The 27794-nt window shown below is 47.1% G+C and overlaps 1 protein-coding gene across 5 annotated transcripts; it reads left to right on the top strand.

Annotated features, from left to right (window-relative positions):
• The first annotated feature begins 5059 nt into the window (after window positions 1-5059).
• LYRM9 (LYR motif containing 9) lies at window positions 5060-27291 on the top strand. 5 transcript variants are annotated; one of them, XR_009692947.1, is made up of 6 exons: window positions 5112-5140; window positions 14262-14407; window positions 15250-15392; window positions 17078-17170; window positions 18048-18292; window positions 26511-27291. XR_009692947.1 is itself a non-coding variant. In XM_061142883.1 (5 exons), exons 1-5 carry the CDS (start codon window positions 5121-5123, stop codon window positions 18063-18065), a joined length of 420 nt encoding a protein of 139 aa, XP_060998866.1. In that variant the 5' UTR covers window positions 5112-5120; the 3' UTR covers window positions 18066-20379. The 5 variants fall into 5 exon arrangements, 3 of the variants coding, with proteins under 3 accessions (XP_060998868.1, XP_060998866.1, XP_060998867.1); XR_009692946.1 differs by lacking the exon at window positions 26511-27291 and adding an exon at window positions 18689-20379; XM_061142883.1 differs by lacking the exon at window positions 26511-27291 and having other exon boundaries at window positions 18048-20379.
• Window positions 27292-27794: the final 503 nt, after the last annotated feature.

Below are 27794 nucleotides of genomic sequence, written 5' to 3'. Positions count from 1 at the left end.
GTATTCTCCACTGTCTCCTGGAGTTTGCTTAAATTCATGTCCTTTGAGTTGATGATGCTATCTAACCATTCTCATCCTTTGCTGCTCTTATCCTTTTGCCTTTAATCTTTCCCAGCTTCAAGGTCTTTTCCAGTGAGTTGTCTCTTTGCATCAGGTGGTCACAGTATTGAAGCTTCAGCTTCAGCATCAGTCTTTCCAATGAATATTCAGGGTTGATTTCCTTTAGGTTTGACTGGTTGGATCTCCTGCAGTCCAAGGGACTCTCAAGAGTCTTCTCCAGCACCACAGTTCGAAGGCATCAATTCTTTGGTACATATGTATGTAACCAGCAGAACTGGTTCCTTGAGCCTTCCATCATGTATATCTGGCTGACTTGCAGCTGCCAGCAGCTGCCTCTCTGCCTGAGAGCATTGCAAGCCAGAAGTAGTACCAGGGGATCAGTGCTGCTGAGAGCATCAGGCAACCAGTAACTAACGGGAACTGATGGATAAATACCCTGGCTCCCACAACCCTCCAGTGGGATAACTGATGTGTGTGTTCTGTGTTGGTTCCTCAGCAGGATGAAGCTTAGTGCCCTTGGTGGTAACTTGCTGAGCAAGATTCTGTTTATGGGTTGCCTTCCCTGTCTCACTGCCCATAATGGATATTTTCTAGGCTCATCTCCTAAACAGATTACTTGCTCTTGAATCCTTGTTTCAAAGTCGTCTTCTTGGGGAAGACGAACTAAGGTGTATATAATTATAAACTGTGATGCATGCCTTGGAGACAAGTACAGGCTACTATTTGGGAGGAGAAGGGTATCTGCCCCAGTGTGTAGTGGGAGTGGGGGCATCGGAGATGTTGATCTAAAGGAAGCACAGGATGGAAGGAACATGGGGCTTTTGAGGGTCTGAAAGGCCACGATGGCCCCAGCAGGGAACTAGGGACACTAGGTAAAGCCTGAGAAGGAAGATCCTGCAGGGTCTTGCTGGATGTGGTAAGGCATCTGGCATATCTATTCAGAGAACGTTGAGAAGCCGTTACAGGAGCTAAAGAGGACAGTGTCAAGATCAGATGTGCTTCTAACAAAAAGTGGAGAAGGACAGGAGAACAGGACTGAGAGAGATGGAGCTCAGAGGCTTCTGCTAAGACCCTGGGCTTTGTGTGGAGGAGTCTCAACAAATGTTTGCTGAAGTGGAAGGTAACTAACCATAGTCTGGGTGTGTTAGTTGCTCAATTCGTGTCTGACTCTGTGACTCCACGGATTGTAGCCTGTCAGGCCCCTCTGTCCATGGAATTCTCCAGGCAAGAATGCTGGAGTGGGTAGCCATTCCCTTCTCCAGGGGATCTTCCTAACCCAGGGATCAAACCCAGGTCTCTTGCCTTGTAGGCAGATTTTTCACTGTCTGAGCCCCCAAGGAAGCCCAGCTAAACCTAACCCTATTTGATTAATCAGAACGCCTTACTTCTGGGCCAAAATGAGTAATGGTTTCCCTTAATTGATGATGCCTTTTGTTCAGGGCTACTTCACTTCACTTTATCAGGCTTTGGGGAGGAAAACATAACTTCCTTTAATTTTTTCTCATTCTCCGCTTCCCTCCTTTTTTTTTAAACCCCTCTCTTCTCTCTCCCACCTTCCTCTCTACACTTTGTCTCTTATCTTCCTCCAAATTATACTTTTAAATAAAGTGGATCATTTCATACAGTCTCCATTTCTATTAACCATGGCATTTAATTCTTCTTTGTGGCCAGCTTAATGCTCTGCAGATGTAGTCAGTGGAAACAGGATTACACTTTGTGAACAAGGTGATTTTAAAGCGGATCGTGAGTAAAATGCCATCAACATGCAAAAAAGAAAAATATTCCCGAGCACATTTGATCCTTTGTGAATATCTCCATATACACACCCGGCAGGCACTTACAATTTTTATGGGAAAAATTCCATTCCAAAACTGATTAATATGAAAAATTGCATGCCTGTGTGCATGTTATTTATAATCTGAAATCATGAGACATTGAGCATATTTTCAAATAGAAAAAGTAAAGACTGCATATTCAGAGATGACACGCATCTGACCATCAGCGTGGTCTCACGTGTGGCCACTGTAGATATATGACTACAGAACACACTGAGAATCTAGAGTGATTTATGCTGGTCAGCAAGTTTAGATTTACAGAGCTGCAGAAAGAAACACAGAGAGAGGTCCAGGAAGGCTAAAACCCAGGCGGTAAATTACTCTCCTAGTGTAAACAGTCACAGTTGTACCCTTCTTCCTTTTTTACTCTTTTTATGTGTGTTTTTAAATCCTTGCTCATCCCCTTGTGCAACCCAGCAATTAAAGAAAAAAGACACTAGTCCTCTGAGATTTCACATAACCTTTTATACCCAATATTTTCATTGTCTTTAACAAAATCTTTAGTAGTCAGTGAGGGTTGTTTTGCAACACCCCAGGGTGGAGAAGATCTGTTCATAAGGGTTTCCATTTTCACCCTGGTGTCCTCTTTTGGCACATTCACCAGTCACCCCAGGCCCTTCACCCTGTGTTCTGGCAGGATTTGAGACATGCAAATTGCAACTGGTAAATAGCAACTTTGCATATTTTGAATAGAAGAGAACCACGTAGCACTACTCTTTCTGTTCACAGGGAAATCTGAAATAATGGGGAATGAGAACAAGGGCAGACCAAAGGTCCTGAGTGTTTTCTTCAAAGTGTTTATTATGCTTATTAAATCTATTGTACAGTGATGAATGAATTTGAATTATTTACATGGTCAGCTTTTGAGACAATAACCTGATTTAATCAGAGGATGCAAATGTATCATGTCTCTTTGAAATCTAAAAAGAGTTTTAAACTAGAAGAAGCATCAAGACTTGTTAACTTCTCCCACAGATATTGTTATAAATCTGCAGTTGTCAGGTTAAATGACATATTGTCAGAAGTCAAGAGAATTGAATGATATATTTCTTACAAAAGTCGATAAATGCCCCTGGGAGAACATGTCCCCTGGACCGCCAACTCTTAGGTGACCAAGTTCTTAAGTAAAGACTTTCAATTCTGTTTGTCTCTAAATATCACTCATGCAGTGTCTGACATGAGGGTGTTCATCTGCTAAAATGTCAGTATAGAGGATGATGACATAGTAAGAATGGTTGGATTTTCATTAGATTGTGTGCCTGGTGTCATTTTAGTGACTGTTTGGACTGTAAGAATTCTTCAGTTTTACCACTGAAGTTGTAAGAACCTAAAGGTTGCTGTCACGTTAAAAGTATTATAATCCAATTAGTTCAAAATCTAGGTTTCCATCACAATTTGGAAAACACTGGACATTATTATCCAAGCCTACTCTACTTTGGATTATTATTATTTTTTTCCTGGATGCTTATAAGGAAATTTTTGTGAAAGGTTAAAATTGTTTGTAAAGACAGAAGAGGCACCAATGATTCTGAAGGTGGAGTCTTTCTGAGGTAAAGTGAACAGCTTGCATCTTGAATATTTTATAAGATCTAGGTATTAGAACAATGTTTGTGATGCAGGAACACAGCGATCTAGGAACAAAAGGGAGATAGGGCCAAAGAACAGATTGTAATGTTTCACCAAAATGTTAGGCAATCTTGAGACTGAAAACAGGAATGGATGGATGGTAATACTGCAGATTGTTCCTAATAAGAGCTTTAAAAGCTTCATGATGTATCAACTGGATCCACACTGATGTGCCCTTGTATATGTAAAAAAATGACTGATTTATGAGGGTACAATTGTATCTTTCAGATATATTTGGTCCAAGTCTACATATTGAAAATAAGTTGAAGGATTGAGGTCATTGCCTGAATATTTCAGGGGAGCAACCCCCACCTGCTTTGGAGGGAGGCTAGTATATTAGGTGAAGAGGAATAAAAAAGAAAAGAAAGGAGGGAAGGAGGGAGGGAGGGAAAAAAGGAAGGGAGGGAGGAAGGAAAGAGTCTCTAAAGGTAATTAGGAAAAAAGATAAAACTTTAAAACAGCACTTCTGTTAAGAAATATCTCCTACTTTTCTCATCTTAAAAGAAGAAAAAGAGATTCCCAGGTGCCATCAGGGAGCAATGTTTCCCTTCAAAAATAAACTAAAGAACGAAGGAGAAAGAAAAAGAAAAAAAGTTAAAATAAAAAGTTGTCTTGTTAAATCAGCTACACATGGAGTCTGTCTGTGTAAGGAAATCAGCCTTTTCATTACAAATAGGTTTAAAAAGCCCTAGAGAACGGAGATGTGAACAGAAGCAATATTACCCACTAACAACCTAACTCCCTTTTCGGCATCAGCTGAGAGAAGATCAGCAGCATCATTGAACAGCGGGTTTGTCTTAAGATAAAGACTCATCTTTATTTCTTTCAGGATATAAAACTTGTATTTAAATCAATTCAGAGAAGCACTTTAGCTCTAAACATTAGAGAGCAGGGAGAGCCTATTTAATAAAACAGCATTATTTCATTTTCAAAGAAAGATACTGGCAGTCGCTATGAGTTTAAATTCTGTATTCTTTTCCTCAATTATAATTATAGATGGGTCTGAAAGGAAGCATGACTATTACTGTCATATTTATTCTTTTGACAGGTGTTATGGGACTGTAATTTGATGAAATGACTCAATACGCAGCTTCCCATCCAAATATAATTCCGTCATCAACACGAGTGGCTTAGGAAAAGTCCGCCTGCAAGCCTTTTCACAGATCTTGAACACTCCTCATATTTTAGTACCAATTCATATTCAGGAAAATGGGGGTAGCCCTGTCTCTGAGGTGGCAAAAGCCAAAAGGAACAGTGGGTGTTTCAAGAAGGCTGTTGCTCAGTCAACTGTCCAACTCTTTGAGACCCCATGGACGGTAGCCCGCCAGGCTCCTCTGTCCATGGGCTCTCCTAGGCAAGAATCCTGGAGTGGGTTGCTATTTCCTTCTCCGAGAAGAAGGCTGTTAGTTGCACGGCTTTCTTTTTTCAAGAGGGTGGCTCGGATCAGGGAAAAGGGCACGCAATACAGCTCCCTCATTAACAGACGCCAAGTCCCACGCGCGCCCGGAAGAGGGCGCTCCGCGCACAGTCGCCTGGCGGGGGCGGTGCTTCAGCGGCCGGGGGGCGCAGGCGCACTCGTGGCCGCCGCGTCCGAGGCGAATGTTCCCCGGCGGAGGCGGGTGAGCGGCTCAGCGCAGGCCGAGGGCGGGAGTGTGGGCGGTCGCGCGGGGATCCGAGCCACCTGGGGCGGCAGGGATGGACTGCAGTTAGGAGGCCTCGGGGTGTACTCGACCTGGCGCGGCCTGTGGAAGACTCAGCGCCGCTCTCTCGACCCTCTGGCCTCCAGAGAGCCGTGTCCTCCGGAGTGCGGCTCCATGGACACGCCGCAGGCCTCGCGGGGCTGGCTGAGGGCCAGGGGTCGGGGGAGAAGGCCCAGGACTTCGGGGAGGGCGCTTGGGGGCGCCACGAGGAGCCCAGGGGTCTGCGGGCTCCGGGTCTGCTGTGAAATGTACCTGTCGGGCCTCGGTTTGTCAATTTTTAAAAGCAGTCTTGGCCCTGCGCGGCCCGAGTGCTCGCAGCAGCCTGTGAGCGCGCCTACCTCGAGTCACCTTCATCTACTCTACTGCCTAACAGATCGAGTCCATGGCCGGAACTCCTGAGCCCTTGGGAGTTAACCTTTCTTTTTGTTTTTACACAGCATGCAGTTCACCCCGTTAAAGTGAACATCTTAGTGTCTTTTTAGTTCAGTCACAGGGCTCAGGCCGCTCTCTCTGCCTTCACCCAGCCACACTCTCCTTGTCCCTCAGATTTAATGTCCCTTTCTCAAGAAACCTTCTCTGACCCTTGACTGGGTGAGGGACCCCGTGTGCCAGTCTCTCGGGACGTGAATTCCACTTTGTGGTGTGTGTGTGCGTGCTGTCGTGTCCCACTCTTTGCGACCTCATGGACTGTAACCCACCAGGCCATGGAATTTTCCAGGCAAGAGTACTGGAGTGGGTTGCCATTTCCTTCTCCAGGGGGCTCTTCCCAACGCCGAGATCTCACCCACATTTCTTGAGTCTCCAGCATTGGCAGGGGGATTCTTGACCCCTGCATGCCCAGTCGCTTCATTCAGTATGTCCAGTTCTTTGTGACCCTATGGACTGTATCCTGCAGGCTCCTCTGTCCATGGGATTCTCCTTGCAAGAATACTGGAGTGGGTTGCCATGCCCTCCTACAGGGGATCTTCCCAATCCAGGGATTGAACCTGGACGTCCTGCATTACAGGTAGATTCTTTACTGTCTGAGCCACTGGGGAAGCCTGCACCATCTGTAGTATTTAGCTAATACTGGGTAGTTTTTTTTTTTAATCCTCTGTTAATGTGTACATTTCTTGGGGTGAAGGGTCACTTTGATTGCTTCTGTAACTCCAGCATCTAGCACCTTATCGGTGCTTGATGACTGTTTCAGCACACACACTGTACTCAGGACACAGCCATGAACAAAATGAACTCCCTGCTCTTGTGGAGCTTACACTGCAAGGGGGGATGAATACAAAGAGAAAAATGCTGTGGAGCAAAGAAGGCGGGACTGCAGTGTGGTCAGAGAAGGTCTCGGGTGAGACCTGGATACACAGGCGGGTGAGCCACGTGGATGCCCTGAAGAGCGGTTAGGTATGTGGAGGCCAGCAAGGAGGCCAGAAGGAGGAGGAGCAGGAGAGGAAAACGGTAAACTAGGAGCCCTTGGCTCAAGGGCCCTTGGAGACAAGCCCTGGTGTGTGTAGAAAGAGCTTGAGTTAAGAAGAGAGAAGCCCACCCTGGTGTGTGTAGAAAGAGCTTGAGTTAAGAAGAGAGAAGCCCAGCTGTGGCTCTCACCAGGTTCTTCTATGTGACCTTGAGCCTCAGTTTAAGTAGCCCCTTTGAAATACCCAACCCAGTATCTGACATCTGGTAGCTGTGCCAGTTCCCTTCTTTGACCCTCGGATAGACTGTGGTGGCCTATGTGGGCAAAACCATTGGCACAAAGCAGTCTGATATCACTAGATTCAGCTCAGGTTGCTGGTGGCTCTGCTCTGCAACCAGTGTGTTTACCTTTTGGATGATGTTTCTGGTTTGCTTTTGGGGGATGACCTCACCAGGTTGACCTCTAACACATGAAGGCCCAGGGTGGTTTGGGCCTCCAAATGTGATCGAGATCCTTTGAGACAGCACATGTAATAGAGCTGAGGATTCACAGCCCGAGGACCCGAGTTTGAGACCCAGCTCTGCCACCTGCTGGCTTCATGTCTTCAGGACAGTCCCCTCCTCCTGCCTTTAGTTCCTCTCTGGTAAGTGAGACTCCATTAGTACACATTTATTGAGATTTTGTTACGTTCCCGGGCACTGTTGACTATGGAGGGGTGACTAATACAGTAGAGTCTCTGTCCCCCAGAAGCTCACAGACATCTAGGATCACAGGTAGCTGGGTAGAGTAGGAAGGGCTAAGATGTCCAAGTATCCAATGGTGCCAGCCCCGGCCTAGGCACTGTACTGATGTGAGTTTGTGTGATCTTTGCAAATCCCCCAGTGATGTACATATTCTGTTGTCCAGTTTATAGAGGAGGAGGCAGAAGATCAGAGAAGGTGAGTTTCATGAGAGAAGATGGAAACAGACTTCATCCAACCAGACTTGAATAAAGAACATTCCACAGAGGCTGGTGAAGGGTGTGTTTTTTGTAGGATGTGTCCGTGGGTGGCACTGTGGGGGCCAGACTGGAAGGAGTCTGATTAGGAGGCACTGTTCCAAAGCTGGAAACAGAGGTAGTGTCTACGGAGGCAGCAAGGCTCAAGGGTGGAACATGGGATTGGAGCCTTGACCATGTGAAGAGAGACTGGAGGAGCAAGGGTTGTTCCGTTTCTAACTTAAGAGAATGTGCATGCAAGCTGGAGCCCTGCAATTGGGAGCAGAACCATTCTGTTCCTGTATTGCGACTTTCCTCATCCTGAAGAATAATTGCATATTTAAACAATGGGTTGTTCAGGCTTAATTTAGCTTGTATCTGTGCTCAGTGGGGCATAATTTCTGATTATTTTCTATAGTTCCATTCTTTTTTAATGTATGGCTTTTTCCCCCATTTATTTTTAGGTGTCTTTTTGTCAGGGCACAGGTTAGGGAAAGAGACAATGGGGTTAAACGGGGCCGAAGCCCTATTTTTCAGCATCTCTGATGGTGATACCGTGCGGCTCCCAGGAAATTCCCTTTGTGACTTTATTTTCATTCTTTTTCTTTATTCTGTCTCATTCTCCTGTATTCTGTCATCCTCTTTTGAAGAGTCCATAAACTCTTCAGAGTTTCCTAGGAGCTTTTTTGTTTTGTTTTGGTATCTCTGGTTACTCCTTTGGTTGTGTAAGTGACATTCGTCTTGGGACTTGTGTTTTTGTCTGTATGCAGGGGGAAGCCATAGATGAGGTTCTTGGGCTTCTGAAAAGCATGGAACAAGGGTTTATGGAGAAGGTCGAGAAACAGGAACTGGACATAGTATAGTCAAGTGCTTCCATGGATGCTGGGACCTGGTCTTGAGGAGCCCTGGGGAGAGTTCTCAGTTGGGGTCCTTAGCCCTGATCTGGACAACATTTGTGAGTGTCTTAGATATGGACATAGGTGGTGTTAGGAGCAGGTAAGGGCATGGACTTTGGAATAAAATAGGCCTAGGTTTGATTCCTCACCTGACCATGTACTAGCTATATGGCCTCTAGCAAGTTGCTTATGTCTAGAGTTGCTGTTTCCCTGTCTGTAAAATGGGGCTAATGATACCCAGTCCATAAGGCCATTCTGAGGATACATGAGAGAACACATGTAAAGCTCTCAGCACCCCCCTGGCACACGCTAGTCACTCCCTGAATGGTAGGTGGTAAGACACGCCGTCAGCTGTGCAGAGGCTTGGGTGGGAGAGCCAGGGAACCTGCCAGGGCTGAGTCCAGAGTCACACATGGGCTAGAGGCTCCGAACGGCCTTGCAGGGGTGGCTGCAGAGCTTCTTGAAGTTACTGTCTCTTTGTACCCCATTTATGACTCGTATGTGATTGCTTCTTTGCTTTTGTTGTGGTGAATTGAATTGAATAACGGACAGGATCTGGTACCCCAGAGATTGTGGCAGATTGTGACTCTGGACTGAATTAATAAAATATAAGATTGGGAAACAGACTTAAGCATAGTTCACGGGGAAAAAGTTCCTTTGAGTCAAATGCCAGGGCCATACGAGGGGTGGAGCAGAGAAGGCAGTCTGGGCTGCATTCCTTGGATTCCCAGGTAGAGGAGCTGGGAATTGCCCCCATGAGCTCCAGTGCCCATGCACCTGGTCAGAACACAAACTGTGGTTTTTCCCTCTGGAGTATGTTTAAGAGTGAGATGGATAATGAGGGGGTGTGTCCAGAGAGAGGAGGGTGGGTGAGATGGGGGTTACAGCACTTTTAGCATGCTTATCTCAGAAACGATACAGCTGGGGGTCTGGGATAACTGACCTTGAATACTGACAGTCTGGACTTGGCAGTAGGTTAGGGAGACTTTAGCTCCAAAAGGCAGAGCTCAGAACAGTGAGTAAAATTTTCCAGAGCAGATCTCAGGTCTGAAGTGAAAGGACTTCAGTGCACTGCTGAGAGGGAAGGAGTTGAGGGAGAAAAACTGGGTGACTCCCCGCCAGTAAGAAGAGATTTTTTGACACCTGGTGTGCGGAGGTCGCGTTCAGGGCTCTGGCATCCTGGTTTTGAAGGGTGACCTACTTTGCACTATTTCTATTCATTCAAGTTGACACCTTTTCCCATGAGCCTGCTACTTCGGGTGTTTTTGTAAGTTTCTAATTCATTAAAGGCTGTAGGATGAGTAACCAGAACTCACTTCTGATTTGGGAAAAAGCTAAATAAATTTCACCTGACCTGTAGTTTGATTTAAAAGGAAAAAACGTCTATTTTTTTCTTCCTTTCTGATCTATAGAGAGCTTACTGAGTCGATGAAACCCACAAATCTCTCTTGATCTCACTTTGCACCAAAGGCTTCCTTTAGCAGGCCATTCCTATTGTGCACATGTGTGCTCAGTGGTGTCCAACTCTTGGCAACCTCATGGACTGTGGCCCACCAGGCTCCTCTTATCCATGGAATTTTTCAGACAAGAAGACTGGAGTGGGTTGCCCTTTTGTCGTCAAGGGGATCTTCCCAGCCCAGGGACTGAACCCGCATCTCTTGTGTCTCCGGCACTGGCAGGCAGGTTCTTTCAGATAGAAGCGTGAAAAGGGCATCTTGACTTACTCTTTTTTCTTTTACTGCTCCTCCAGGGTCAGAGCAGGGCCTGGGAGAGGGAGGTCATATTCCGTGAGCCACTGTCATAAACCAGGCACATGTGTCTCTTATTTAATCCTCACATCAGCCTTACCATGGTTTGGGGCCCACATGCTTCACGGTTCTACTCAGTCAGTACTCGGGGGCAGAAAAGTGGCCTGACAGTTGTAGGGGAGAGGGAGGATTCACTCTAGACACCCCTCTGTTGAGTAGCCACTGCATGCCAGGCACTGTGGGAGGGACAGAGAGGGTAGAGCTGGGAAGAGTGGAGAGTGTGTGGGGATTTGGTTGCAGATGGGGTAGAGATAGGCGGTTGGTTGGGGAACATCTTCAACACCCCACTCCACCACAAATACACACATACTCGAGACCCTTGGGTTTGTTCTGTGGATGCCATGTAAAGATATCAAGCAGTGGGCTCAAAGATGAGAGTTTTGTTTTCAGAGGCTCAGTCTGGCTGAGCATAGGGAGGGATTGAAGAGGCAATGGTTGAGAAGGATGTTGGGTTAATCCAGGCCTAAGGAGTCCTTGGAAAAGGAAAGGCCTCCTTTCGTCCAAGAACTTAGGGATGTTGGGGCACTGGAGCCAGAGCCCACAACCCAGCTCCACTGCTCACTGGTTGTGTGTGGGCATGTCAGCCCACTGTTCAGCCTCAGTTTCCACATCTGCAAAGTGGGGATGATAATACTTTTCATCAGGGGGTAGTTGTAAAATAACCTGCACCATGCTTAGCGTCTTGGTTGGGTCTCAGGTGAAGATGGATTTTGTGGTGGAGGGGAGTTGAAGATACTCTGGTCTGAGGGCCTCTCTAGACTCAGTGAAGTAGGTGGCGTCGGTGGCCTGCGAGAGTTCCTGCAGATGAGCTGGAAGCTGGAAGAAGCCTGGACTATCTGGGTGGGAAAGTAGGGTATTTCCGCCAGAGGTGATGCCCAGAAGTACCGAGGCATGGAGGATCATGCGGACGGCAGCTGTCCTCACTTTATAGTGGGCAGGCGCACAGGACCATCTCTTACCTTTGGATTGAGAAGGCAGCAAGGAGGCTGAGCTACTGTTTTCTCAAGCTTGGGGAGTGCTTGGATTTTGAGGTTCTTCAGTCAGCAAGCACTGATGGAGGAGTCCACTGGGTGCCCAGGGCTGGCCTGGGCAGAGGCGCCGAGGTGGAGGGCCTGACACAGTCCTCGCCCTCATGGGGTTTGGCTGGGCAGGGAGACGGACAAGAAAGCAGAGGGTGATTCCTGCACATAGAGCAGGCTGTGGGCAAACAGATAAGGAAGTGAGTCTCATTCCATGTGGGAGTAAGAGGGGTAGGAGGAATTAACCAAGAGGAAATTATTGAAAGAGTGTTAAGAAGCTCAGAGAATCAAGGGAAAAGCTGGAGAACTGGGCAAGGATCTAGACATTTCTGGAAGGTCAGGCAACAGGATCTTCCAGAAAAGTTCAAAGCAGGAAGAGGCTGATTCAGACCCACATAGCGGTGCATGAACTCATTTTTCCGGCTCTTTGTAACGCTCCTCAGGACCGTTTCCAGGGGTGGCAGATGCTCACGTGGTCCGTGCCCGGGGGCGGTGCTCAGTGTGCTGGGTCACTCAGCCCTGTCTGGCTCTTCGTGACCGGCTGTCTGCAGGGTGCCGTGAGAGCTCACGTTTGCCTGGACTCAGCGAGTAGTGGGTGATGTGTTGAGGGGTGGTGGGAAGGGGCGAGATCAAGAGCGGGTCTGGGAGGAAGGCAGTATGGAATTTATTCTATAGACAGTGCTTTTTCAAAGTTCAGTACCACCTTCATGACTCTTGGCATATCCAGATTTTCAACTGCATTCTCACTTGCTTGATATATTTTTAAAAATCACTTTTCTGCCCGTTCATTTTTTAAACTGTTTTGAGCTGTGATACCCATGAGATTATGGAACTTTTTTCTTATTACACGTGAAAATAAATATTAAAGTATGACAATAAAAAGATGTTGGTCCATATACTGCTTAAAATATTTTCAAAAAAAAAATATTTTCATCTTTGTCCCATGTTTTGGGAAAAGTTGTCATGAGTGATGGGGCTGGAGTGGACATCAGGGGCTTTAAGCAGGAGCATGACTTGCTGTGATGTGTGTTTGCAAAGATTCACCCTGGCTGATGATTGCAGAATAAATTGGCAGGCAGTAGATTGTTGGGAACTCTTGCAGGTGTCTGCCTGAGATGTGATAAGAGTCTGAGCCAAGCCTTTGCAGCAGAAATAGGAGGGGACAGATTTGAGGGGGTGTCCAGAGATAGAATTTGTTAGGATTTAAGAGACCAGTGGTGGGCTTCCCTGGTGGCTCAGTAGTAAAGAATCTTCCTGCAATGCAGGAGACCTGGGTTCCATCCCTAGGTCAAGAAGATCCCCTGGAGAAGGGAATGGCTACCCACTTCAGTATTCCTGCCTGGAGAATTCCATACACAGGAGCCTGGCTGGCTATAGTCCATGGGGTCACAAAGAGTTGGACACGACTGAGGGACTAACGTGCACGCACACACAGAGACCAGTGGTGTGGGGATTGAAGAGAAGGTGGGCTGTCTCTGTGATGGCTTTGGGAAGACAGAGGTGTCTCTGATGAGGCAGGGAGCCAAGGTAGAGGCTAAGGTCAAATTCAAAGAGCAGGAGAAGTAAGCATGAGAAGTAAGCGTTCCTAGCCACAGGGTTTGACTACAGGTTTAGCAATGGTGATATGAAGTTCCTTGCGCCTTAAATAATAGCAAACCCATGCTTTAAATTAAATTAAAGCATTTTAAACTCTTATGAGTGGACCCACACAAGCATTCTCTGCTCGTTATTATGAGAATGACTAAGTATTATAATTGAGCTGAAAATAATCTCCCGCCCATACTTGCTGGGTTGGTTTCTAAGTATTGAGTTTTTAAACAAAGTTGCATTCTCTCCAAGTGTTAATTTTAAAGACTGCAGATGGTAACCATCTGTTACACGACTAGCATTTTACAATGTTTGATTAGCACTTTATATAGTTTGGGGAAGCCTGTCCAGGGAGTCTGCCCTGCCCATCAGGTTGGGGATTTCGATGATGTGTCTTCTGTGGGTGGCCCTTGAAAGCCTTTGCCCCACCATATGTGGTTGCCCTCTCTGCTGCGCTTAAGTGTGGCTAGTTGGCCTGGCAGGTTGCGCCCTGCCCTGTTTGCAGTCTTCCTTAGAGCTGGAGCCGTCGGAGCTCACTGGGGACGCAGAATGTGGGAGGGCTGGATCTCTCCAGTCAGGACTCTCTTGGTTGCAAGTGACAAAACAACAAACCCAAATCTAGGGGTGGGACTACCTTCAGGTACATGGTGTTTGGGCTCAGGTGACTTCTTCACACCTGGTGTCACTCAGGGTCTCAGCTCTGCCATCTGCCCTGTCGCTTGGTCTCAGGCTTCTAAAGGAGGCAAGATGGCTTCTTTGAGGGTGAAGTCCTCTCAGCCTCAAGTCTAGAGCGGAGCACCCCTGTAGAGGCAGTGAGATCTGCTCTGGTTGGACCAGCTTGTCACGTGCCCATCTGTGAGCCAATCCCAGCGACCATGTAGATGAAGGGCTCTGAATGGTCAGGCCTGGAGTGGAGCCCCGCCCAGACCTTGGGGGCGGAGACCTGGAAGGGTGGAGCCCCAGTGGCTCATCCCCGGATGTTACCAGGTGGGACGATGGGTGATGGGGGTTAGCGGCCATGAGCCCACCCCCGTGTGAGAGTGAGAGGCTAAAATACAAGGAGCAGTTGGCAAATTTAGCTGTGGAGACGGACAGACATTGTTACCAAGAAGATAATATGCTGGATATGGAATGAAAGAGCCTCTGAAACTAGCTTCTTAGTAAGTTTCCTGTCATAGTTTAGGCCTTCCTTACTTTCCTCTCCTAGTTTAGCTCCTTAGTAAGTTTCCTCTCCTAGTTTAAGATAGATTAGATTTCCTATCCTGGTTCTTTATTTTTTAGAGGGGGTGCAGGTTGTCTTTTTTTTATGTTACTTTTAAACCAAGGCCAACCACTTAATCTTGGTCTTTTAGCTCCTCCATTTGGAACACAGTGAGCGTCTCTCTAAGAGGGGAAATCTGTGCAGAGGAGATAACAGATTCTATTCAGTCCAGTTCAACAAACTGGGCACGAAGTGAAGTGTTGGGGCCCGGGCCAGGCTCTGGAGGCCTGGCAGCAGGTGAGTCCCCAGCAGTGTGGGAAGTGCTATAACAGCTTCAGAAACAGGGCACTGCAGCCCCCTCACACAACCAAGCAAGGGACAGTCAGTCATGAAGGGCTTCCCGGAGGAAGCAACACTGAGCTGGCCCTGGAAGGACAAGCACGGTGCCTCAGGGGGAGGAGATGGGGAAGGGAGCTCCAGGCGAAGGGGGCGGTGTGTGCATAGGCATAAGAGGTTACCTACTTGATGGCTCAGGGGATCTGGGAGAAGATCCTTGCATCTGACAGTGGAGTGAGCCCAGCACATTGGTTCCAGAGCTCATCCTGGCGTCAGTGTGGCGGCGGCTGGGGAATGACAGGCTTCAGGCAGGGACACCAGGCAAGATGCTGTGGTCGCGGTCCAGGCAGGATCCTGTGCGCATTTTGTTAAATTGCAGGCCTGGTTGTTTTTGGGTGAGATTGGGTTTCTCATTAGCTGCTGGTGATGTCAGTGCTGCCCGTCTAGGACCACACTTTGATTAGCGAGGCTCAGACCTCTGGGCATCTCCACTCTCCGCTCCATCCTCCTGAAGTCAGCTGGTTTCTCCGTGATTGTGATGCAGGATCTTCTTGCTTGTGGTCAGTCTCCAGAAGAAAGACCACAGGATGCGGCCATGCCTCCCACCTTTGTCCTTGCGGGCCTGCTCTAGGCTGAGCCTCCTGCAGGGCTGATGCCCAGCCTGAGCTCAGGGGCTCGGTGCCATGGGGATCTGGCCTCCATCCACACTGGATCAAATACTCCTGCTTCCCAGAGTGCTGGAAACTGGGGGCCAGGGCAAAGTATTGGCTGGATGCCTAGAAGTGATGCTCTGTGTTTTCCAGGGACTGAGGTCTGGCGGATGGCCCCACTACCGGGGGCAGAGCTCGTCCAGACGCCGCTGCAGCTCTACCGATACCTGCTGCGCTGTTGCCGGCAGCTGCCAACCGAGGGCATCCAGGAGCATTATAAGCATGCCGTCAGGCAGGTGGGAGGAGGGTACGCTGGGCTTGGGGTGGGGGTGGGGCTTCCTGTGGTGGGGCCGTCACAGGGTTGGGGGCCAGTGGCAGTGGGCAGGGCTGGTCTTTCAGGGGGTGATGGTGTGGGGTGGTGGCATTTGAGTAAGAGCTACCGGAAAGCAGTGCTGGCCAGCCCAGCTCCTCTCTAGTTTCTGTTTAGGAAACAGAATGCATCATCTGGGCACACCAACTCTGTGCCAAGGCTTGAATAAGACAGCTGAATGGATAATTAAAATTGAGTGTGAGACATAACATCATTTTGACAGGCATTTCTGCCAATAATGCACAACCTGAATGTAATCATGAGGAAACATTAGGTAAACCCAGACTAAGTGACCATCTACCACTTAATGGCCTGTGCACACCAAACACGTCAATGTCATGAAACACAAAGGCAGACGGCTACTCTGATTTAAAGGGGACTAAAGAGACGTGACAACTAAGTGTCAGGAGTGATCACAGATTGGATCCCGGACCAGAAAAAACGATGATAAAGATTACTGGGAAATTCATGAAGTTGAAATATGAACTGTAGATTAGATAATAGTATTATGTCAGTGTTTCTCATTTTGATTACTGTGGTCAAGTACGAGAATGCCTGTGTTTACACGTCTGAAGTATTCAAGGATGAAGGGCATGATACCTGCAACGTTTAAATGCTTTCTCAGATTTTTATACAAACCCGTATAGAGAATGATAAAGCAAATGTGGCAAAATATTAACAGTTGGTGTTTCCAGTAGAGAATTCTTTCGTATTATTCTTACAGCTTTTCTGTAGATTAGAAATTATTTCCAAATAAAAAGTTAAAAACTAAAATGTATACAAATATGATGTTGAAAGTAAAAAAAAAAAAAAAAAAGGCAGCAACAGAGAGCTGTGGAAATATGGAGAAGGAGCAATTAACTGTCTGAGGGAATCAGAGAGGACTTCCTAGAGGTGAGCATTTGAGTTGCTCCTGAAGATAAGTAGGAGGACATGTGGGGTTGAGAGTGGCAGGTCAGAGGAAGTAACCAGTTCTTTTGAAGGGCCACGAGTGCAACACCAGTGGACCTGAGTCTCATGTTGCTACTCAAAGGGGAACATCTGGCCAAGGCAAACAGCAGACCCGCACTGCGCCACTTCGGGCCTGGCTGGATTTTCCAAAGCCCCCCTCCCCATTCCCCTTCCTTCCCTGCCTGACTTTCCAACAGGGACCAAGAGAAACTCTGTTCTTCCCCAGGGAGAAGGCATGCAGCGAGCTCAGCCTGCTGACAGTAGGCTTCCTGGGAGCAGCAGAGAGATGGAAGCGTCCTTAGGCCCCTGCTGCCTGATAACCTTTGGACCTAGCTTGATTCGGGGGTAACTCGGGGCCAGTGTTCCCTTTCACGGCTGCCCTGCTGGTAGGAGCACAGGCTGTGTAGTCAGACAGTCCAGGATTCAGATGCTGCTGCCATTGCCTAGTGGCGAGTTAGAGTTTTGGAGCCTGTTTGCTCACCTCAGGGCAGGTTTGTCGTAACTGTGTGTGGAAAAAAAAACAAAACAAAACTGTGTGTGGAAGAGTAAGAGCAATGCCAAGTACCCCATGCCCACCACATGCCTGGCCCTTGACTGGAGCTCTGAAGTGGCCAGTCCTGATTTTTGCCAAGTCATTGTGTCTTATACTTAAACCCCCAGAGTTTCCGGGTTCATTCGGATGAGGACAACCCTGAGAGGATCCAGCAGATTATTAAGAGAGCCATTGAAGATGCCGACTGGATCCTGAACAAAGTAAGCCCTTGGCTCCTGTTTCCACCGGCAAGTTGGGAGTTGAGGGCTATAATCTCCGTGACCACTAGGGGTCGCCCCAGCCCCACAGTTGAGACTGATGAGTGTTTTCCCCCTGCCCCTGACCAGCAGCTCCCCTCCTCCAGAAGACTAAAGGGGATGTCAGATTTCCTTCCGGTTGCAGTTTCTGCAAAGGGGTGCACATCCTCAGTCCCTAAAGGCAAACAGTGCTGAATAAGCTAAGATGGGGCTACAGGAAGATGGAAGAGTCTTCCAGGCAACAACAGTGCCAAAACCGACAGCAGCCTTGTGACGGTTCAGAGAGGAAAGCTGGCTGGGTGAGGCCGCGTTACTGAGGAAACATTCAAGTATCTGTTTTGGTGGCAGCAGGAAGGGAGTCAGAATATAGACAGGCTTGCTGGTCCTCACACTTTGGTATTAGAACAGCCTGAGAGCTGGAGCACACCCCACCTTCCTGTCCTTCTGAATCAGATCCTCCAGGTGTGGGGTCTAGGATTTGTTTTTCAAACTCAGGGATAAGACCAGATGGTTTCTGAATGTTGTCTTCTAGAACCTGAGATTCTTTTTTCCCCTCCGAATAAGACTCAGCTTGAAGTGAAGGCTGGACCCACCACAGTTTTCAGTTCCAGTGTTCCCGGTGTTGTTCTTGTCCTCTCTCCCCAACTCCATCAGCTTCCTTTTCCATGGGTACCAACTAGAGACTTGACTGTCTGGTGCCTGCTGACAAGGTGCTACCGCCTCTAGGAAGCCCCTGCAGGAGGCGACTGAGGCCTAGTGACCACAGTTATCAGGATTTCCCGGGTCCTCCCTTCCCTTCCGGTTTCCCTCACCCACTCCTAATAATCGCTCTGTCTTACAGTATAAAAAACAAAACTGAGACTCCAGGGTGTAAAGAGTGCAGCTGACTTGGCGACGCTGACATGGAGAGCCCTCGCTTTGCCCGGCCCTAGCAGCAGCAGCAGCCATGCTGGGATATCCATTGGCCTGGTTGGCTGGGAGCAGGAAATCAGTGATAGGAGAAGCTTGTTATTTGCTCAGACTGCGCTTCTTGCCACATTGGTGTCCCCAGCGTCCTTCACATTTGCTTTTCCAGCTGGTGATGAGGTGAGCTTTGGGGAGAAGGTGTTTTCTCACTTTGCTCTGAAAGTGATTCATTTACTCTGGACGTCATCCTTTGAGAGGCAGAGTTGGTATCCCCTCACACAACAGCCTGTGCAGAGGACAGGGCATGGGCTTTACAATCAGGCTGATCTAGATTTGAAGCTCAGCTCGGTAGCTTTTCAAGGGTATTGGCTTCAAGTCCAGTTCTTCCTTCATTAGGATTAGATAAGATGAAATCAAAGAGCCTGACACAAGACATGGTATGTGGTGGGGCCAGTAAATGTCCTTCTGAGGAAGCCGGCCTCTGACGCCCTCGTGGTGCTCACGCATCTCTCTGGCTCCCTCAACATCAGCTCTTAGTTCTCTGTGGGCTTGTCCTGTCCCTGCTTGTCACCCCAGGCCCTGAGCCCTCACAGTTGCACTGTGCCCAGTGGTCTGCCCAGCAGCTGCTCTTCCTGACACCGATCCTCCCAGCCCAGAGAGACAGAAGCCCTGGTCTTTGTCTTCGTGGGATCTGTCGTGTCTCAGAGTGTCGAAACGAAAAACGCCCGGGCATCTGCAGTAGACGCCGATGTGTTCAGGCTGCAGTGAACCCGTGATCTGTGTGACCAGCTCTTGCCTACTTTGGCTCCATCTTAGAAGGAGAGGGAGGAGGAGCAAACAAGCAGTCGTGAGGGTTGTCGTGAGCCTGAAGTCTGTGGAGAAGGCGGACCTGGGTCACGTCCCAACTCCACACAGAGTGCTTTTGGGTAACTTACCTCGCCTCCTTCAGTCCCAGTTTCCCCATCTATCCAGGCAGTAATGACCATACCTACCTCACGGGGCTGCAGTGAGCAGTCATAAGCCCTAATGTATGCCAAGTGCTTCACCCAGGACCCGGCCTGGGGAGCCAGGGAGAAGGGAGCTCCTTTTCAAGAGATTGAGCCCCCTTTCAAGGTCACAAAATGACTAAGTTGGGTCTGTGAATGTACCAAACCCTCTAGATTTAAGAGGGGAAGGACAGCAGTAGGGGCAGAGGGAAAGGAGGGTGAGAGGGAGGCAGGGGGGAGGGCGAGCAGGGAACATCAGGGTGACCGGCTGGAGTGGGCGGAGCAGCCAGAAGATGCAAAGAGAGACCACACCAGTGGTGAGTGTCCCCCGAGGACTCCCAGCCAGAGGATGAGCTTGCAATCACGTGACTTACAGTAACTCAGATACACCCATGTGCGCTCAGCTGATCAGCAGATCATGAAGTAAATACATCAGTGCTCTGGTGTATGTTCCCTACTGTGTGCTGTCATGTTCGATGTTGAGGGTTAGAGGCAGGCAGACAGAAAGCTGCCAGGAGGGATCATTCTTTCATGTTTTAATTCATTAATTGAAATGTATGGTCCTAGATAAAGATAAAATTTCAGAACTTGCATGAAGGTTGAGGCATCTCTCTTCCAGGTGGGATCTGCTCCAGTGGAAACCTGCTGTCAGAAGAGGGGGCCACGGGCGGGCCGCCTTTGCTAGCTTGGGGTGAAGGAGTGGCAGGGGCTGCCTGGCAGACGGGCAGTTTCACCAAAGGCTTGGAATAGCACCACTTGCTCAGGAAGTCCCACGCTCTTCTGTGTGGTTGAGACACTGGACTAAAGAGATGGTTTTGCAGCCATCTCTTTATGTAATTGTCTCCTTTCTGAGAGTGAACCCCTTGAGGGCAGGGGCCATATGCTGGTCAGTGCAAAATCTTCTGGGCCAGCTGTGTGCCTGCTGCCCAAGTGGTGAACTTTAAGCATTTGTTGAATGGAAGAATGATAATCCAGGCAAACTGATATGCCTCTTTTGTTGGAGTGTTTATTGCTTTCTAATAATGGGGGATGCTGGGAGGTGGTGATTATTTCTTGGCCAACCACTGGTATGTGTGTATGTGTGTGTGTTCTTATCACTGATGCTCAAATAAAGTCTTAATACTATTATGGAAGTAGTTTTGACTTCGAGAATCTCCTGAAAGGATTTTAGGGATTCCTTGGATTGTACATGGAGTCCATGGACTGCACTTGAAGATCACTGTCTCTGTGTGTAATCTGAATAAACCAGAATACTAAGAGGATTTTTACCTCCTTTCTTGATACCATGGCTTTGTTACTTTGCCTAAGATTGTATTCATTTTTTTTTTTTTTTTAAAGAACCAGTGTCATCTGATTGCTTTGCATTCAACATTTAACATGAAGAAAATCTTGAAAGACATGATGTGAGGGGAAGCAAAAAACACCTTTGTAGAAGAAGTCATGCTTAAGCTCAGTCTTCATAGAGGAAAGAATGATTTTTTTCAGGTGAATAAGAGAGGCAAGAAGAGCATGCCAGATAGGCGGAGACATATGAGCAAGGACATATGGCACGAATAGGTTAGGGTGCTGAGGAGGGTGAGGAATCTAATTGGAAGGGACAAGGGTACCAGATAACAGCATGAACAGGGCAGGAGGGAGGTCAGCAGCGGGGGTAAGAAAACCCACATTTGTTTGGGAATGGGAGCAGGTGAGACTGGTGATTCAAGAGGCCTGCTTTGGTCCAGGGGCTGAAATGAACAGGCATAGCAGTCTCAGGCTCAGCCAACCTCAAGGTTATGAGCCCTAGTCAGTTTCAGAGGTCTAATGAAGCTTCTCTTGTGCATTCATTGCTCAAAGCTGAACGAGAACAGCGTACCTCCCCAGATGTCAATGAGAAAGGATCCACTCTCTCCACAGATGCTGTGTCTCCATGGTATTGACAGCCATTGGTAGCAGTTAGGAGGTAGAAAGAGAGATTCTGATGGTTTGGAGAAACCTGATCTTGATGGCACTAGTGGTGAAGACCCTGCCTGCCAGTGCAGGAGACATAAGAGATGAGGGTTCTATCCCTAGGTTGGGAAGATCTCCTGGAGGAGGGCATGGCAACCCACTCCAGTATTCTTGCCTGGAGAGTCCCAATGGACAGGGAAGCCTGGTGGGCTACAGTCTATGGGGTTGCCGAGAGTTGGACACAACTGAAACGACTGAACACGACCTTGAATGAAGCTAAGTGCCTTCTCAAGAGCATGCCCCTCCTTTGGGGCCCACTGCTATCCCTGTAGACCCCTGGACTCAGACTGGGTGTTTATGGAATTAAAGGCCTTGCTACTCTATCAGTGAGTTCCAGAGGCAAAGATCATGACTTCAATGCATGCAACAAACGTCTGTGAAGCCGCTACACTGTGCAAGGCATTGTGCTAGGTGTTGGTGAAAGTGAAAGTCACTCAGTTGTCCCACTCTTAGCAACCCATGGACTCTAGCCTGACAGGCTTCTCTGTCCATGGAATTCTCCAGGCCAGAATACTGGATTGGGTAGCCATTCCCTTCTCCAGGGGATCTTCCCAACCCAGGGATCCAACCCAGGTCTCCCGCATTGCAGGTGGATTGTTTACCATCTGAGTCACCAGGGAAGCTATAATTTCCTTGCCGGGTGCTGGTGGGTACTGTTGTGCCGGGGTCCAGCCTCGGCAGGATCCAGGGGATACCCTCGGGATGAACGGCGTCGGCGAGAGAGAGAGAGAGGATACGTGAGACCAGCCTTGATAGGGCCAAGTCTGCGAGGGAGAGAAAGAGAGAGAGAAAGAGAGAGTGACCAGACGGCGGGTGCAGCAGTCTGGCAGAGTCTGGCAGGGTCTGGCCATGCTTTACTTTTTAGCTTAGCTTTTATACCCTAAGTTAGTACATTTCTGAGGGGAGGATAGTTTAACATTACATCAGCTTGTCCTTCACGAAACCAGGGTGTTTTCTGCATACTTCTTTGTTTATGAGGGTCTTGTACATTATCTTCTGGCCTTGGGGCCTATTAACATTTTATGCAAGTCAGGTGAATGTAAACCTATTTTCTGTTTCTGTGGTGATCTTAACAGAAAAGTTACAGTCTCATAGGGCAACAGTACAGCATGTCACAACAGAAGTATAACCTTGTTAACATAAAAATTAATTGTTCTGCAGAAGTTGTCAGTTGAGTTTATCTAAGAAGTTTACCCCACACTGACTCTGCGACTTTGGTGAGGCAACCTCTGCCTCGCACTCCTGGGTGACAATTAGCAACCGTCTCATTGGTACCACACTAGGGCTAAGCTCTTATTTTTCTAGATCTATAACTATATTAACAATGGTTTCCATAACACAACCTTAGCACATTAAGAGCAAAAACACAGCAAGCAAATGTTAACCCAATTACCACTTTTAGAATAATTTTTCTTATGTTTTCCAATAGGGCTTCCCTACTCCCCGAAGGGCTCTATGTCTATTAGGGCCTTTATATGATCAGGTTCTTTATGCTGTTTTATGATTAGGGTATTATAAGCAGTCATGCATACTAGTACTAAGGGCATAGATGCATTTGCCAAACAAACTAAAATACCAGCAAAGGAGTTTAAATTAAAACACTCCTTTCACACTGGATAATCTCATAAAATACCACCACCTGGGAAACTTATTGATTAAAGTTCTAAATTGATTCTTATTTGGAAAGAGATCGGGGAAGGCCTTCTGCCTGTGTCACAGAAATTAGGGAGTAGTCTATTGAAGCAAGCATCAGAAAGACAGATATCATCTTTAAGGTGAGCGCCGGGGGCAGCTTCTTGGAATCCCTGAAAACCTGATCTGCCTTGCCTGTCAGGTTTTCTCCTCATGACCTTGTCATGGGTGGGATCTCGTGAGCTGACCTTTTCGAAACCCCTGAAAACCTGATCCGCCTTGCCCATCAGATTTTCTCCCTCATGACCTTGTTATGGGTAGCGTCTCGTGTGTTGGCTCCTAGCACTGTTGTTTAGGGCCTTAATCTGGATTTCAGTCACATTTTCTTACTTAATTCATTGGTTCAACAAACTTTGAGCACCTTTTATATATCAAAAATTCCATCTCATTCTGTCAAGGTTGGGTTATGGGTGGTTTAATTTCTTCTCCTTATTGATCTGTATGGTTTCTGGAGACGTATGGAGAGATTTCATTTTGGGCACCTGTGACTATCCACAGAAATCTAGTTTTTAATCAAACTAAATAAGTTTTTTTCCCTACAAGTTTCCTGTTTATAGACATTAGCCCACATTTACAAACACATGTAACATATGCTGGCTGAGAAATGGTTAATCACTTTGAAAATATGTTTTTCTGACGTTTGCACCTTCCTGTTACCCTGAATCTTTAAAATTCTTGAATTGGAGTGATAAGATTTGCCAAGGGGGCCAACCTGTCTTTCAAGGCTCAACCTCCAACCTTTAGGCATGTGCGTAAATAAACATTCTTATCTGTTTCTTCATCTTAGCTATGCTGTTGATTTCATCTTTCTGGTCTGGGCCCCTGTAAATAATTGGCTATGTTAGAAACCACTGCTTGAGGAGCTTGGAACTTTGATATACTGCTGGTGGGTATGTCAAACATTGCAGCTGTTTTGGAAAACAGTTCAGAAGTTTTCCAAAATGTTAAACGTGGAGTTACCACATGACTCAGTGATTCTACTCCTGTGTATATACCCAAGGGAAATGACATCAGTTCAGTTCAGTTGCTCAGTCGTGTCCGACTCTTTGCAACCCCATGAATTGCAGCACGCCAGGCCTCCCTGTCCATCACCAGCTCCCAGAGTTTACTCAAACTCATGCCCATCGAGTCAGTGATGCCATCCAGCCATCTCATCGTCTGTCGTCCCCTTCTCCTGCCCCCAATCCCTCCCAGCATCAGGGTCTTTTCCAATGAGTCAACCCTTCGCATGAGGTGGCCAAAGTATTGGAGTTTCAGCTTCAGCATCAGTCCTTCCAATGAACTGATCTCCTTTAGGATGGACTGGTTGGATCTCCTTGCAGTCCAGAGGACTCTCAAGAGTCTTCTCCAACACCACAGTTCAAAAGCATCAATTTTTCGGTGCTCAGCTTTCTTCACAGTCCAACTCTCATATCCATACCTGACCACTGGAAAAACCATAGCCTTGACCAGACAGACCTTTGTTGGCAAAGTGATGTCTCTGCTTTTTAATATGCTATCTAGGTTAGTAATAACTTTCCTTCCAAGGAGTAAGTGTCTTTAAATTTCATGGCTGCAGTCACCATCCACAGTGATTTTGGAGCCCCCAAAAATAAAGTCTGACACTGTTTCTACTGTCGCCCCATCTGTTTCCCATGAGGTGATGGGACCAGATGCCATGATCTTAGTTTTCTGAATGTTAAGCTCTAAGCCAATTTTTTCACTCTCCTCTTTCACTTTCATCAAGAGGCTTTTTAGTTCCTCCTCACTTTCTGCCATAAGGGTGGTGTCATCTGCATATCTGAGGTTATTGATATTTCTCCCGGCAATCTTGATTCCAGTTTGTGCTTCTTCCAGCCCAGCGTTTCTCATGATGTACTCTGCATATAAGTTAAATAAGCAGGGTGACAATATACAGCCTTGATGTACTCCTTTTCCTATTTGGAACCAGTCTCTTGTTCCATGTCCAGTTCTAACTGTTGCTTCCTGACCTGCATACAGGTTTCTGCAATATGGGTGAACCTTGCAAACACTATGCTAATTGAAAGAAGCTAGTCACAAAATGCAAAGTTGTATGATTCCATTTATGTGAAATGTCCATAATAGGCAAATCTGTGGAGACATAAAGTAGATTAACTTAGAGGCTTGGGACATGGGCTTTGGGAGGAGCAAGAGTGACTGCTAATTGGTACGGGGTTTCTTTATGGAGTGATGGAAATATTTTAAAATTAGATCATGATTGTACAACTCTGTGAGTATGTCAGAAACCACTGAATTGTGTACTTTAAATGAGTGAATTGTGTGGTATGTGAATTACATCTCAATAAAACTAAAAAGAAAATGAAATTAGATGCCAGGAGAAGACTGAATAAATCCCAGTGCATCTGGAAGGTACCACCCAGTCTCATTAATTTCTATAAGATACCCTCCTTGATACCTTACGCTAGTAAGGTAATGCTTAAAATTCTCCAAGCCAGGCTTCAGCAATATGTGAACCGTGAACTTCCAGATGTTCAAGCTGGTTTTAGAAAAGGCAGAGGAACCAGAGCTCAAATTGCCAACATCTGCTGGATCATCGAAAAAGCAAGAGAGTTCCAGAAAAATATCTATTTCTGTTTATTGACTATGGCAAAGCCTTCGACTATGTGGATCACAATAAACTGTGGAAAATTCTGAAAGAGATGGGAATACCAGACCCCCTGAGCTGCCTCTTGAGAAATCTGTATGCAGGTCAGGAAGCAACAGTTAGAACTGGACATGGAACAAGAGACTGGTTCCAAATAGGAAAAGGAGTACATCAAGGCTGTATATTGTCACCCTGCTTATTTAACTTACATGCAGAGTACATCATGAGAAACGCTGGGCTGGAAGAAGCACAAACTGGAATCAAGATTGCCGGGAGAAATATCAATAACCTCAGATATGCAGATGACACCACCCTTATGGCAGAAAGTGAAGAGGAACTGAAAAGCCTCTTGATGAAAGTGAAAGAGGAGAGTGAAAAAATTGGCTTAAAGCTCAACATTCAGAAAACTAAGATCATGGCATCTGGTCCCATCACTTCATGGGAAATAGATGGGGAAACAGTGGAAACAGTGTCAGACTTTATTTTTCTGGGCTCCAAAATCACTGCAGATGGTGATTGCAGCCATGAAATTAAAAGACACTTACTCCTTGGAAGGAAAGTTATAACCCACCTACACAGCGTATTAAAAAGCAGAGACATTATTTTGCCAACAAAGGTCTGTCTAGTCAAGGCTATAGTTTTAATAGTGGTCACGTATGGATGTGAGAGTTGGACTATAAAGAAAGCTGAGTGCCGAAGAATTGGTGCTTTTGAACTGTGGTGTTGGAGAAGACTCTTGAGAGTCCCTTGGACTGCGAGGAGATCCAACCAGTCCATTCTGAAGGAGATCAGTCCTGGGTGTTCATTGGAAGGACTGATGTTGAAGCTGAAACTCCAATACTTTGGCCACCTGATGTGAAGAGCTGACTCATTGGAAAAGACCCTGATGCTGAGAAAGATTGAGGGCAGGAGGAGAAGGGGACGACAGACGATGAGATGGCTGGATGGCATCACTGACTCGATGGACATGGGTTTGGGTGGACTCCTGGAGTTGGTGATGGACAGGGGGGCCTGGCGTGCTGCGGTTCATGGGGTCGCAAAGAGTCAGACACGACTGAGCGACTGAACTGAACCGACCCTCCGTGATGAGTTCCTGTTGAGGGAAACAATTGTCTTCTCTTTCCAGTGGTGTCCAAAGCGGAATTTTTCTGCTGGGAACAAGGGCCAGTCCTCATGCCTTCTGCACTCAACTGTGCTCAGTTTATAATCCTGTGAGATGGTTCTTCCCTTTCTTCAGAGAGAAACAAGCTTACAGAGGCTAAGACATCTGTCCAGGGTCACATCTCAAGAACTCATGTCTCCCAGGTTGGGCCCTTTCTAGAGACTGAAGGTTGCTCTTCCAAAGGCTCTGAGGTAATAACCTATCTACATTGTTATATTTAAAAACTTTATAAAAAATTCTCATCCCCTCTCAGAAGTCTAAGAGATACAAGAAGACTTGAGAAAATGAAATGACTTTGGATTACAAAAAGTTTAACTGAGTTTCCCAGCTGGAGTGCCCTAGGCTTGTCACCTCCACTTGAAGCAACCTCAACCCATTATCCCAGCGTGCCATACTTACAGTGTCCCTTTTTACATATGCCAGGGAATGAAAAAGATCGGGGAGTGCTGAGGTCTTGTCCTTGGCATTTTCTGTGCCTGAAAGCACTGAACTGAGGTGTCTCTGTGATGTGTATATGGTTACTACAGCCCAGAAGACGTCTGATCTTGTTAAAAGATGGACTAATAGCTATGTGACTTTGGGAAAGTTACTCAGTGTTACTAAGCCACACTTTTCTCATTTGTATAATGGAGACAAAAGTAATAGCTTTCTCTCGATGTTGTTCTGAGGATTCAGTGAGATACTGCATCTAACATACTTAACCTGGAGCCTGGTACATGGCTAACAATAAATGTATCTGCTGTGATTGTTAATTGCATGGGGGCTCTTTGCTCTGGAGGTTGTCTGGAGCCAATTTGATTTCTCTCTGTACATTATTTCCTGGGCTTCCCAGGTGGCACTAGTGGTGAAGAACCTGCCCACCAATGCAGAAGATGTAAGAGTCACAGGTTCAATCCCTGGGTTGAGAAGATACCCTGGAGAAGGGCATGGCAGCCCACTCCAGTATTCTTGCCTGGAGAATCCCATGGACAGAGGAGCCTGGTGAACTAGGGTCGCAGAGTCAGACACGACTGAAGCAACTTAGCACACACATACATTGTTTCACTGATTAGGGAAAGCAAACTCATTTTAACTTCCTAAAAACTTCTCTCATAACAGAAAAGAAATCTGAGGAGCGAGAAGGAGTCATCTTTTCCTGTCACATGTGGGGGCTGGCATGTCAAGGCATATTTCAGAAGTGACCAAGGCTTCTGTTTGCACAAAGATCCTTAAGCCCTTCTGGGAAGCATGAAGACAAGTTGAAACACA

This window comes from Dama dama, chromosome 5, assembly GCF_033118175.1.
Source record: "Dama dama isolate Ldn47 chromosome 5, ASM3311817v1, whole genome shotgun sequence".
Lineage (NCBI taxonomy): Eukaryota > Metazoa > Chordata > Mammalia > Artiodactyla > Cervidae > Dama > Dama dama.
The sequence above is the reverse complement of the archived record's forward strand: the minus strand, read 5'-3'. Positions and strand labels throughout refer to the sequence as shown.